We start from the raw sequence: 13,271 nt of genomic DNA on the forward strand, positions 1-13,271 counted from the left end.
AACACGTGCTCGGCACTTCATATGTAGTGTGTGATTTTACCCCCACGCGAGTTTTAAACTCAATTTATAAGTAAAGAAACTGGGCGCCTGGGTGGCTCAGTCGTTAAGCGTCTGCCTTCGGCTCAGGTCATGATCCCGGAGTCCCGGGATCGAGTCCCACATCGGGCTCCCTCCTCGGCGGGAAGCCTGCTTCTCCCTCTCCCACTCCCGCTGCTTGTGTTCCTGCTCTCGCTATCTCTGTCTCTGTCAAATAAATAAATAAAATCTTTAAAAATAATAATAATAATAAGTAAAGAAACTGGGCGTCACCTAAGGAACGTAGCTTGTAGACCAGACTTGCAGGAGACCCGACAGGCCAAAAGGCGGGCGTAAGGCTCAAGACGCCCAAAGCCTCGCCCACTTTCCAACCTCTCGCGACAACTGTGCGTCATCCGAAAGCGCCGGTGGCCCGGGCGGTCGCGCGGCCCGTGTCGCGCGAAATCTTCGCTCGGCGGTGCTGTCTCACCGGTGAGGTCGTGAAGCCGGCGAGTCCCACACTCTGTCCTCTCGGCCTCCCGCCACTATGGAGTACCTCATCGGCATCCAGGGCCCCGATTATGTCCTTGTCGCCTCCGACCAGGTGGCCGCTAGCAGTATTGTCCAGATGAAGGACGGTGAGAGGAAGCAGGGGAGGCCCGGCCGGGCCTGGGTGTAAGGGCAGTCGGACGGAGTTCGGGATGGGGCCGGGGGGTTGGGTGGGAACCGGGGAGGTCCGGGCGGTGGAATCCCGCGTGTTCTGCTCTGCACTTGCTTATTTTTCGGAACGAGGAGACGGGCAGACTAGCTTAGGGCCTTGGCATGCGCTCCTCCTAGGGCTCCGAGGTCAGGGCTCTACTCTGGCCTTCGCTAAATGCTTCCTAGGCGCGAGTTGCCTGTGGAAATTCAGTTTTTAAGTGTTTAAGCGCCTGTCCGGCACCAAGCTCCCTAGATCCCCGAATCTTTGATTAAGTTTTCCTGTTGTTGTCGCTACTAATGAGGTAAGTTTGCTGGCGGTGTAGGATGGGGTCCTGGGGACACGGAGACTGTGGGACTAGAAACTGGGCCTTTCCCTTCCGCTGCCTGTACCTTCCCCTTTCTCAGCTCTGATCCTCCTTTTCCAGTTTTCCCCGACACTGGTTGCCAAGTTTTCCTTGTATTTAAGTAGTTAGTGGAGTTTGCTAATTGGAGCCTTAGGACTTACTTGCTTTGTGACTTTGCACAAGTTATTTCACAGTGGCCAGATTTGCTCATCTGTTAAGTCAGGTTACTAATACCAACCTCACAAGCTTATTGGGAGGATGGAGTGAAAAAGTTTGGTGCAAATGCTTAGTACAGTGACAAATAGGCAGTAGTAATAATACTAATGACTTATGTAACAGGTGCTGTTTTAAGCGATTTACATTATTTCATTTAACCTTTTAAGATAGGCACTATCAAAAGATTTTGCTTGTTGATCTGTGGAATCTAAGACTGTGTTTTCATGATTGGTCATAGACATGCTACTGTTGAAAAAGTATTATGCTTTGGCTCAGATGGCTTCATGTTTATTGGACAGATAGGTTTTGAGCACCTGTGTTGCCCATTACAGTGCTAGGTTCTGAAGGGATGCAAGAAGAAGATGTGGCTTGTATCTTTTTTTTTTTTTTAAGATTTTATTTATTTATTTGACAGAGAAAGAGAGAGCACAAGTAGGCAGAGTGGCAGGCAGAGGGAGAGGGAGAGGCAGGCTCTCTGCTGAGCAGGGAGCCAGATGTGGGGCTCGATCCCAGGACCCCAGGATCATGACCTGAGCCGAAGGCAGCCGCTTAACCAACTGAGCCACCCAGGTGCCCCGATGTGGCTTGTATCTTAAGAGAAGTTACAGTTTAATGTAGACTCAGATGTGGGTACAAATAATTATAGTACAAGTTAGAAAATTATGCCACATATAAAAAAAAGCTTCTCAGGTAATGCAGAGGAAGAAGAGATTATTTTTGGGTAATTCAGAGGAAGAAGAGATTCTTTCTGGTTGTAGAGATTAGGGAAAGCTTTGAAGGCAGGTTATAGTTCATCTTTGGTTCAAGGAAAGAAAAATTATTAATTTTTTAAAAATTTAATAATTTTCTGAAATATGTGTCCATCACTGCTTTTATAAGCGATAGGCATCTGATTGTCAGGCTGACATCACTTAGGGAGTTGGAAAGAACTCTGAGGGACTTTGCTTGAGTTCTGTTCTTTCTTTCTTTTTTTTTTAAAGATTTTATTTATTTATTTGAGATAGAGCAAGCGAGAGAGCAGGAGTAGGGGGGAGCAGAGGGAGAGGGAGAAGCAGGCTCCCCGCTGAGCGGGGAGCCCAGTGTGGGGCTTAATCCCAGGACCCTGGGATCATGACCTGAGCCGAAGGCAGCCACTTAACTGACTGAGCCACCCAGGTGCCCCTAGAAGTTTTATTTGTAAATCATGCTTTCCAAAGGAGTCAGTTTGTTTTGAGGGTAAATCTGTCCATTATTTTGAATACTAAGACCTTTGATATACAGGTGATTTTAGCATGAAGTCTGGGTAGAACAATAACCAAGTCAATACCTTTACAGGTACTCTGTATAATCCACACAGGGGTGTAAGACATTGAGAAAACAAGGAAATAAGTACTACAAGATGATTTTGTATGATAAAAAAAGTATCACTGTCAGTATTAGTTTTTAAATTAATGATGTCAGGAGTAAAGCCTAAGGGTATTCAGAGAAAAGAAAGATCACTGTGGTATGGAAAGAAGATGAATTTGAGTTAGTTCTTGAAAAATGGTTGGAAATAATTGCACTCAACTTTAATTTTCCGTATAGTCTTTTCTGGTATAAAATGTTTTATGATAGGAGCTTTGGAATTCTATGAGGACTTTTTTCTACCTTTCATTTCATGAAGGAACTTAGTAGGATAAGCAAGAATGTTGAAAATGAGTAACCTTTTGGGATTTATTTCTCCAAGTATAAAGTAAGAATGATAATTCCAATCAGTTTTTTTGGTTTGTCACTTTGTAAGATATTTTGATATAGAGAAGTTTGCTTATGAAAGTGCCCCAAGTCTTTGGTTTGATTGTATGCAGCATTTCATGTCTCTTGTCTCCTGGTCTGTATAGAATTGCTTATAAATTACTCAGAGCAGGGCGCCTGGGTGGCTCAGTCAGTTAAGCGTCTGCCTTCAGCTCAGGTCATGATCCTAGGGTCCTGGGATCGAGTCCCATGTCAGGCTTCTTGCTCAGCAGGGAGTCTGCTTCTTCCTCCCTCTGCCCCTCCCCCAGTTTGTGCTCTTTCTCTCTTGCTCTCTCACAACTGAATAAAAATAAAGTCTTTAAAAAAAAATTACTCAGAGCACTTAAACCCACACAGAATGCTTTTTTTCCTGAATTCATATAGCATGTGTAATCTGAACTACATTGACTAATACTGAGTATAATGATATTGTTCATATATAGTTTTTCCTATGTATGAGTTAGATAGGGGTAAGTGATAGTATAACCATTTTACACACTTGAAAATTAGGGCCCAAGTTCAGAGTGCTGAGCCCAGATTATAACAAAGGTCTTTTGGGGTACCTGGCTGGCTTCAGTCAGTGGAGCATGCAACTCTTGATCTCGGGGTTGTGAGTTCAAGCCTCACCTTGGTTGCAGAGCCTACTTTAAAAAAATAAAAATAACCAAGGTCTTTTGGGTTCTAGTACAGTTGGCCTTTCATAGTATTGTACTGATGTTCATTTTGTTGTCCGTTTGCTTCATCTATGTGGATCTTCTAAGTTCTTTGTCAAGGATAAGAAATTCCCTAGTGCTGGGGCGCCTGGGTGGCTCAGTCCTTAAGCCTCTGCCTTCGGCTCAGGTCATAATCCCAGGGTCCTGGGATCGAGCCCTGAATTGGGCTCCCGGCTCAGCGGGAAGCCTGCTTCTCCCTCTCCCACTCCCCTGCTTGTGTTCCCTCTCTCGCTGTCTCTCTCTCTGTCAAATAAATAAAATCTTAAAAAAAAGAAAAGAAAAGAAAAGAAAGAAATTCCCTAGTGTTACGCAGGCTGTTCCGTCAGAGAGCCGTTAGCATCTATAACATCTCCCTTTACTACTCATTGGACACACAATAAATGTTTAAAAAACACTTGGCCCTGTATTAAGTTCATTTCAAAATTGAACAGTTTACTGCCTAGAATTTTAGCATTTCTTCTAAATGTGACATTAATTCTTTGTAAACAAGCTTTTTTCTTTCCAAAATAAAAACAGCTTTCTGGGGGGGCACCTGGGTGGCTCAGTCGGTTAAGCATCTGCCTTCAGCTCAGGTTGTGATCTCAGGGTCCTGGGATCGAGCCCCGAGTTGGGCCCTCCACTCAGCAGGGAGTCTGCTTCTCCCTCTCACTCTCCCTGTGTGCTTCCCCCCCAAATAGATAAATAAAATATTTTAAAAACCAAAAATCTCAGCTTTTTTTCCTCATTATGGAAATAATGCAAACTTATTAAGTAATGTGTTCTTATAAAAATGATACAAGTTTAGTATAGGCATTTTAGGAAATGCTAATAAGCAAAAAGAAAGAAAGAAAAATTGCCCAGTAGCATCTAATACTCTTCTGGTCTTTTTTTCTGTGCATAGATAATAACATATGCATAAGTGAATTTTTTCCTTTTTCCTTTTTTTTAAGATTTTATTTATTTTGGGGGCATCTGGGTGACTCAGTCGGTTAAGCGTCTGCCTTCGGCTCAGGTCATGATCCCAGAGTCCTGGGATCGAGCCCCGTGTCAGGCTCCCTGCTCTGCAGGGGGGGGGGGTCTGATTCTCCCTCTCCCTCTGCCCTTCCCCCCCCTGCTCGTGCTCTCTCTCTGTCAAATAAATAAATAAAATCTTAAAAAAAAAAAAAAAAGATTTTCTGACAGAGCAAATAGCGGCGGGGCAGGGGGCAGAGGGAGAAGCAGACTCCCTGCTGAGCAGGGAACCTGATGCAGGACTCAGTCCCAGGACCCTGGGATCATGACCTGAGCCCGAGGCAGCCGCTTAACTGACTGAGCCACGCAGACGCCCTGAATTTTTTCTTTTATGACCAAGTTTGCAAACTAGCAGTGTTTAAATCTGTAGCCTATAACAAATAAAAGTGTGTTTGTTCAGGAGTTTCAAGGCAGTTTGATAATATCTGCAGGTACAATTTGTGTGTTTTTTTTTCCAAGTCTAAGAAGCTGCATTGTGGTTCTACAACTCTCAAACATTTGTAGAATATTTAACTGTAGCATTTTGTTCTTTAAATCCTATTAAGGGATTTTGGCATTTCAGAAGCTTTCAGACAGGAAACATGTCTCCCAGGGAAGATTATTCAGCAGTATTTGAAAAATGAAAAGTGAAAGTGAGAGTGAGATAGGGAGATTTAGGCTTTTTCTGAAGCTACAGACTGAATATGGAGTTTTCTTCCTTAGGCACTAATTGCTATCTGAATATTTATTTATCTATGTATCTGAATGAGTCTGGTTCAACTAGATAAGATTAGACTATTGGGATTTTTGAGGTATTTTTAAATAGTGTTAAAATATTCGTTAGAATTTTTGCTCTGGCAGTCATTTTAATTTTCTCTTTGCTTTGGAGATGGTGTTGATTTACTTTTTGAGGTGATTTATAGTCTCAATTGATTTTTTTTGTTCTTTCTCGAGATGACTCCTTAATTTTCATTGTAGCATTGGTCCTTCATACATGCTTTTGTTTGTGTATAAATAAAATAACTAACATTTGTATTTGTAGAGATATTTCAGGGCTTTGAAATCATGAACCTAAAGATAATGGCCATTGGCTTGATTCCTTCAGTTTCTTTGAAGATTCAGTTTTTGCATTTCTAGTGCCTTCAAATGTATTTAACTATTTTCAATTGTCAGCGCTCAACTATATTCTCCAACTGAGATTGACCTTAATAAAATACACCAATGGGTTTAACACGGAGAGTGAAAGAGAATAATTAATATAGTTGCCCATTAAAGTCTTCTAAAAACAGTGATTAGTAAAAGTATTCAATATAGTGATTGATAAACCTGTTTGTGGCTATCTATATAATAGTAAATTTCTGATGTAATTTTTAACACTTTTTTTCTTTGAGCAGATCATGACAAGATGTTTAAGATGAGTGAAAAAATCTTACTCCTATGTGTTGGAGAGGCTGGAGACACTGTACAGTTTGCAGAATATATTCAGAAAAATGTGCAACTTTATAAGATGAGAAATGGTGGGTAATACTTGGAATGTAACTGTGGTTGATTTGTCTTTAAATTTGAACTAAAAAAGAATCTACTGGCAATTCTACACATGAGCAGACCAGTGTGGTCATATTTTTATTTGAATCTTCCTACTTTTAAAACTTTATCTAGACCCTCCTGATCCTAAAGATCTTCTGCAGAAATCCCAGAGCTGAAAAGAGAACCATTGTAACACTGATACTTGAGGGCTACCTTGGAGATGAACATGGTAGTATCAGACTTTTTAAGTGTTAGGTATTTCAGAGGATGTTATTTGAGCTAAAATATATCTGAACCTCAGGGTTAAAAGACCTCAGTTAAACTTGGTTTTACTATTTTTTTAATGTGACAAGTCACTTAGGCTCTTTGGTCTTTATTTTCCTCAGTTTTTTTTTTTTTTTTTTAAGATTTTATTTATTTATTTATTTGAGAGAAAGAGAGAGAGACAGAGAAACAGCATGAGAGGGGAGAGGGTCAGAGGGAGAAGCAGGCTCCCCGCTGAGCCGGGAGCCCGATGCGGGACTCAATCCCAGGACTCCGGGATCATGACCTGAGCCGAAGGCAGTTGCTTAACCAACTGAGCCACCCAGGCGCCCTATTTTCCTCACTTCTAAAATGGGATAATAATAATATTAATGAATAATATGTAAAATGTTTATAAGCTTAATGCTCTGTGTAACTGTGGGAGATTTACTGTCATAGAAGAGTTCTGCCTTGCCTTACTGGTAGATTCTTGTCTAGGAAGATAATTAGGATTTTTGTGAGTTCCCTCTGGGGCTAATGCACTCTAATCCTCATTAGAGGATTCCTCACTAGGATTTCCTCATTAGAGGAAGCCTCACTATCAGATAATACTAGCCACTAGCTTTATGACCCAGGAAAGTTTATAGTGACACCCTAGCAGAAAGGACCTTACTTCAGTTATTTACTTCCACAGTTCAATACACTTATACACAGCACTGATATAACGTGGAACTGTGAAAGAACTTAAATTGAATATAATTGTATAAAATGGCTAGATATGACCCATTTATATAGATTTTAGGCAGCAAATTTAGCATCATGCATTCAGTTCCATGAATACTTTTTTTTTTTAAAGATTTTTATTTATTTGTTTGATAGAGAGAGATACAGTGAGAGAGGGAACACAAGCAGGGGGAGTGGGAGAGGGAGAAGCAGGCTCCCTGCTGAGCAAGGAGCCCAACTCGGGGCTCCCTGGGATCATGACCTGAGCTGAAGGCAGACGCTTAATGACTGAGCCATCCAGGCGCCCCAGTTCCATGAATACTTTTGAGGGCCTCCTCTATCTTAAGCACTCTGGCTAGTACCACAGAGAATTCAAAGATGAAAAAAGAACCTAAAGCATGTGGCACTCAGGTTTAAGCAAGTTGAGAATATTTCAAGAATTATTTTTTAGTGGTTCTCTACTTCGTGCCTACATGGCAGGTGAGGGATGCTAATAATGTTTCTCAAGTACAGTAACTACAGCAATACTTCACTGTCCTGTCCTGGGAGAGGGAGGGAGAGTAAACAAGAGTTGAGAGGGTTGCTTGTTGTGTGGGTGTTAGGGTTTAAAGTCCGTGCACAGAACAAAAATCATGTATGATTAAAATGGCCTTTAAAATCTTTTAAATTACGTGTCAGGTGTAGTTTTGTGTATGTAACCCTACACAGTAATTCTTATGCATATTAAAGGTCAAGAACTGAGCTAAAATAAGGGAAAGGGGGAAAAATCTATATGTAAATAGGCATTAGACCTTTCTGCCTTTAAGATAACTGTCAAATCCTTAGTGGTGTTTAGGGGATTAGGTGAAGAATTGAAAAGTATTCCTGCTTGTTCACAGTTGCTTGCATTATAATTTAATAGATTGGTTGTGAGGATGAAGTTCAATAAATTGTGAAAGCACCTGGCACAGACTCTGAAACATAGCTGCTGTTCAATAAATACTTGTTAGCATTTTAATCTAAATCTTACCTGCTGTAACACTGGTGTTTGATAATAACTTAACCACCTGCTCTCTCTCTTTCCAAAGTTGCATTTTCTGCATGGGTCTGCTCAGTTGCAGGTCATTCGTGGCTTTTGACTCTAGTCCCATTTTACTGAGGGTGGGGGAGGGGGTTTCCAGAGTGAGTGCATTATTAAACACACACCTGATGGCATTCCTCTGGGCTTCCTCTGGGCTGTAGTTTTGTTGGCATTACAACCTTTCTTGAGATACTCTGTTTTTAAAATGTAGATAGTGATGGAAACATTTTTTTTCTGTTGTTTGTACTTTTGAAAATCATATTTAATAAAGTTATTTATTTTTTAAAAGAAAACCTTGTAGAGTATGACCCTGAGGCCATCCTAACTTCTAGCCTCTCTTTTCCCAATATTCTTTTTAAATAAGCTTTAAAAATCTATCTCGAGACCTCTTTCTTTTTTCCCCAATACCTATGTATTTGTACCCCTTCTTTCTATAGAGGAACCCACAGGTTGCTGATGAATGAACAGCTTAAGCAAGGCTTGGTTCTGTGTTGTGGCCAGGAATTACTGTCGGTGCTGACCCGCTATTTCACAACTGTTGCATGGGGAAAGGGACAAGGAATACGACTGTACTCCTCATTCTGTGTACTTTATGTACTCTGGGCGTACAGAGAGTGGAAGGATGTAAAAACAGGAGTAGTGGAATGATTTTGGGTGCTGTTACTCCTTTTGCTTCACTTTAAGTATGACGGTTTATCTCTTGTTCCAGGTTATGAATTGTCTCCCACAGCAGCAGCTAATTTCACACGCCGAAACCTGGCTGATTGTCTTCGGAGTCGGGTAAGCAATATAGCAGGCAGCCTTACGTGAGAGTAGAAATATCTTCTGTGCTGCTTCTATATTCTTACTATCCATGGGTAGCATTTTTGCCATTTTTTGGACTTCCTAAGCCCTTCTCCTTGGTACTTGTTCATTCTTCCGTCTCTTTGGACTTGTTTTCTTTTTCTGCAGAGTTGCTGATTAAAGCCTGAAGGGCAACTATACACTCCCAGAGAATTTGGATGGGGCACACCAATAGGAAGGCCTATGAAAGCCTTTAAAAATTTTTCAAAGTGTTTTCATCGCAAACCATGTTCCTTAATTCCTATGGCTGAAGGTTCTTACGTGGTAGTGGAGGCGAAACTTTGAAAATTTCATCTTTTTTTTCTTTAAGATTTTATTTATTTATTTGAGAGAGAGAGTGTGAGAGAGAGATCACACGCAGGTGGGTAGAGGGAGAACCAGACTCCCCTCTGATCAGGGAGCTCGATGTGGGACTTGATCCCACGACCCCTGGATCATGACCTGAACCATAGGCAGATGCTTAACCAACTGAGCCACCCAGGCGCCTGCAAATTTCATCTTAAGATTATGTGTCTTTTTATGATTATTCTTGCTAAAGCACAGAGATTTATTCATCTTCGCTTACTTAGGCCTTGTTGCTATCTTAGAGCTGTTTTTGTTCCATTGACAGCATGTTAAAAGATGGCAACATTAAGTTAAGGATTGAATGGATTAAAGATTGTGTAGGATGTGCCAAGAAAGTTCATATGATTGCTAAAGTTGTGTATTATTCCCTTCCCACAGGGACTAAGTAAATGGAGGCTTATCATGTGACCTTACCCCCTGTGCCTGTTTAGTCATCTATGAAATCGAGATAACTTCCTCACCCCACAGGAGTGCTAGGAGAATGAATGCTTGTAAATCATAATATTTAACATTCATACGACTTTTGCCCAAAGCATTTTGCTTATTAATAATTTAATCTCACTCTTCCACTGAGATATATAGTAGTTAGTTCTCTATCACTGATACAGAATGAATGGCATAAAGTGGCAAAGGGACTAACTCCAGGTCACAGAGCAGCTCAGACAAAGCTACACTAATGGTGCCATAATAATTGACTGTTCCACCTTTTACATCAGCTCCTTGGTTTCTCAGTAGTGTTTCTAGAACATCAGTGCTATTCATATTTTTATTATGGTTTTAGTTTCGTCTGCAGTTGCTTAAGCTGAATTATGATAGAAATCTAAACAAGTACAGGTGTTGTATTTTTTTTTAAAGCTACTTCAGAATGTCTCAATAAATAGAACCTCTTTTTTTCAGTGCTACCTTTAGCCCAGGACCTTGTGCGATGTAAGGATCATGAGGTTTGAAGAGAAGCTAGAGATATTTTGGTGGGAAGGAGGAGAAAGATTTACCTACCTTGTTCTGATCTGGGTAAAAGGTCAGTGGCCTTTTCTTGTTCACGGCTCTGTGAGAGGAAAATGGGTCAGATATGGCCTTTCCTGCCACTCAGAAATTCCTGTGGTATTTGGTAAAGAATATGCTGTGGCTTGCTGTGTAAAATATTCCTTTGACTTGTCAGGCAGAACTGGAATAAGAATTCCAGCTTTGGGGGGTGCCTGGGTGGCTCAGTTGTTGAGCATCTGCCTTCATGATCCCAGGGTCCTGGGATTGAGCCCCGCGTCGGGCTCCCTGCTCCAAAGGAAGCCTGCTTCTCCCTCTCCCACTCCCCCTGCTTGTGTTCCCTCTCTCGCTATGTCTCTCTCTGTCAAATAAATAAATAAAATCTTAAAAAAAAAAATTCCAGCTTTGGGCACAATAAAGACTTTGTCATAAATACAGCAGACATTAAATGAATTAAGCTGCTTTTAGAATTGAGATAAGAGTGGCAGTGTGCTCATGTAAATGCAGTGGATCTGGTTAATCTCCTAGCAGAAATGTTTGATGTCTTTAATAAATATCCCTTGTAGACAGTGACATAGGGCTTTAGTAAATACTGACTACGTCTGCCTATGGTTCTGAGCCCAACCTCTGCTCCCCCACACTTCTATCAACTTAGATTGTTAGCCCTAAAATATGAGTTTATATATTAGTCATTTTATTCTGGGGAGAAAGGTGATGATATTTTTTCAGTCTTTCTAATAAGTGTGAAGTCACTAGATTTGGTACATTTATACAGTCACACCATTTGGCACATGAGACTTATTTCAGGTCAGCCAGTTACCATGTATAACTTTGTGTCTATAGCTCAAATTGTCTGATTCCTAATTTGGTGTGTGTGTGTGTGTGTGTTTGGGGGTGGTATTTGGTTGGGAGGACATTTATTTATTGCAGAGTATATAATGAATTTTTTGTAAACTGGTTCTTTTAAGATGCAAGCACATTTAGCATTGTGGTTAAGCACCGTCTCTGGAATTAGACTGCCTGAGGTTTTGTTTTGTTTTGTTTTTTAAAGAATTTTATTTATTTATTTGAGAGAGAGAGAGAAAGAGCAAGGGGATGGCTGGCGGGGGGAGAGGGAGAGGGACAAGCACATTCCGTGGTGAGCATGGAGTGGATGCGCGAGGCTCAATCTCATGACCCCCCCGAGATCATGACTTGAGCTGAAGTCAAGAGTCAGAGTCAGAGTTGGATGCTTAACCAACTGTGACGCCCAGGCGCCCCCTAGACTGCTTGAGTTTAAATCTTTGCTCACTGACCTTACTGGCTCTTTGTCTTTGGACAGATTCTAAGCTTAATTTCTCTACTTATAAGATAATGGCACTTACTTTACAAAGTTATTATAAATTAAATGAAGCAATCATGCAAAGCTGTTAGCACAGTGTGTGGCACATATGACTAATAAATCACTTGTTTCTGTGCTGCCATTGCTGCTTGATTGAAGAAGCAACTTAATAGCTATAAGTTAGTTTGTTTTGTTTTTTTATTTTTTTTATTTTTAAAGATTTTATTTATTTATCTGACAGAGAAAGACACAGCGAGAGAGGGAACACAAGCAGGGGGAGTGGGAGAGGGAGAAGCAGACTCCCTGCCGAGCAGGGAGCCCAATGCGGGACTCGATCCAGGGACTCCAGGATCGTGACCTGAGCCGAAGGCAGTCGCTTAACCAACTGAGCCACCCAGGCGCCCTTGTTTTGTTTTTTTAAAGATTTTATTTATCTCTTTGAGAGAGAGAGAGCACAAGTAGGGTAGAGATAGAAGCAGGCTCCCCACCGAGCAAGGAGCCCGGGATCATGACCTGAGCTGAAGGCAGGCGCTCAACTGACTGAGCCACCCAGGCGCCCCTATAAGGTAGTTTTTTTATGGGAGATTCTTTATTGTGTTATTTTAGTTGAACTTACTTGCTGGTATAGAGGATATAAAAAAGTATTGCTATGGATAGGGAAGATGAGAGTAAAGCTACATTGATCATTTGTTATGTGCAAGGCTTTGTTCTAGATCACCGCAGTCCAGTGTGGTAGCCACTAGTCATAAATGGCGTTTAAAATTTTAAATAATTAAAATTAAATAGAATTTAAAATTTGGTCCCTAGGTGAGAGTCTCTTGGAGTTTGAATGAAAAATAAACTTTTATTTCTATAAAAAAATTTGGTTCCTCAGTCACATTAGCCACTTTTCAAGTGCTCAGTAGGCACATGTGGTGAATGGCTACCATATTGGACATTGCAGATATAGAACATTTTCATCATCGTAGGAGGTTCTCTTGAACAGTGCTATTCTAGATAGTTACATGACACCATAAGATGAATGTTATCCCCATTTTACTTACAAGCCTTAGACTGGTTAATAATAAAGAGGTTAAGTATTTCTGTTATGTGTCCAAGTATACCAAAGACACGGGTATAGCCTGTAAAAGTCTGAGGTAAGATTCTAAATTCAAATACCGTGCTCTTTCATACTGTCTCCTTAATTAGTTGCTGGACTAATGTACAAGTATGTTTGTGCATTTGGGGAAGTATAAAATTTCTAGTTCCCTTAAAGTGTCAAGATCTCCATATCAGGGGGCACCTGGGTGGCTTAGTGGTTGAGTGTCTGACTCTTGATTTTGGCTCAGGTTGTGATGTTGGGGTCGTGAGGTCCAGCCCCACTTCCAGCTCCATGCTCAGCATGGAGTCTACTTGGGGTTCTCTCTCTCCTCTCCCTTTGCCCCTCCCCTCAGCTCCAGTGCACACATGCACATGCGTTCTCTCTCTCAAGTCATAAAATCTTAAAGAAAAAAAATATCTCTAGGTAGGATTATATAGATAAG

General features: G+C 41.1%; 1 protein-coding gene across 1 annotated transcript in view; it reads left to right on the forward strand.

Annotated features, from left to right (window-relative positions):
* Nucleotides 1–421: 421 nt before the first annotated feature.
* The window catches only part of PSMB2 (proteasome 20S subunit beta 2), a 33,400-nt gene continuing 20,550 nt past the window's right edge, over nucleotides 422–13,271 (forward strand). The window contains exons 1-3 of the mRNA XM_035019124.1: nucleotides 422–653; nucleotides 6,100–6,222; nucleotides 8,968–9,038. Coding sequence (XP_034875015.1) covers nucleotides 563–653; nucleotides 6,100–6,222; nucleotides 8,968–9,038 — 285 coding nt within the window. The 5' untranslated portion in view covers nucleotides 422–562. The remainder of the gene's footprint in view (nucleotides 654–6,099; nucleotides 6,223–8,967; nucleotides 9,039–13,271) is intronic.

Source organism: Mirounga leonina, unplaced genomic scaffold, assembly GCF_011800145.1.
Source record: "Mirounga leonina isolate KUSES-001 unplaced genomic scaffold, KU_Mleo_1.0 Mir_173, whole genome shotgun sequence".
Lineage (NCBI taxonomy): Eukaryota > Metazoa > Chordata > Mammalia > Carnivora > Phocidae > Mirounga > Mirounga leonina.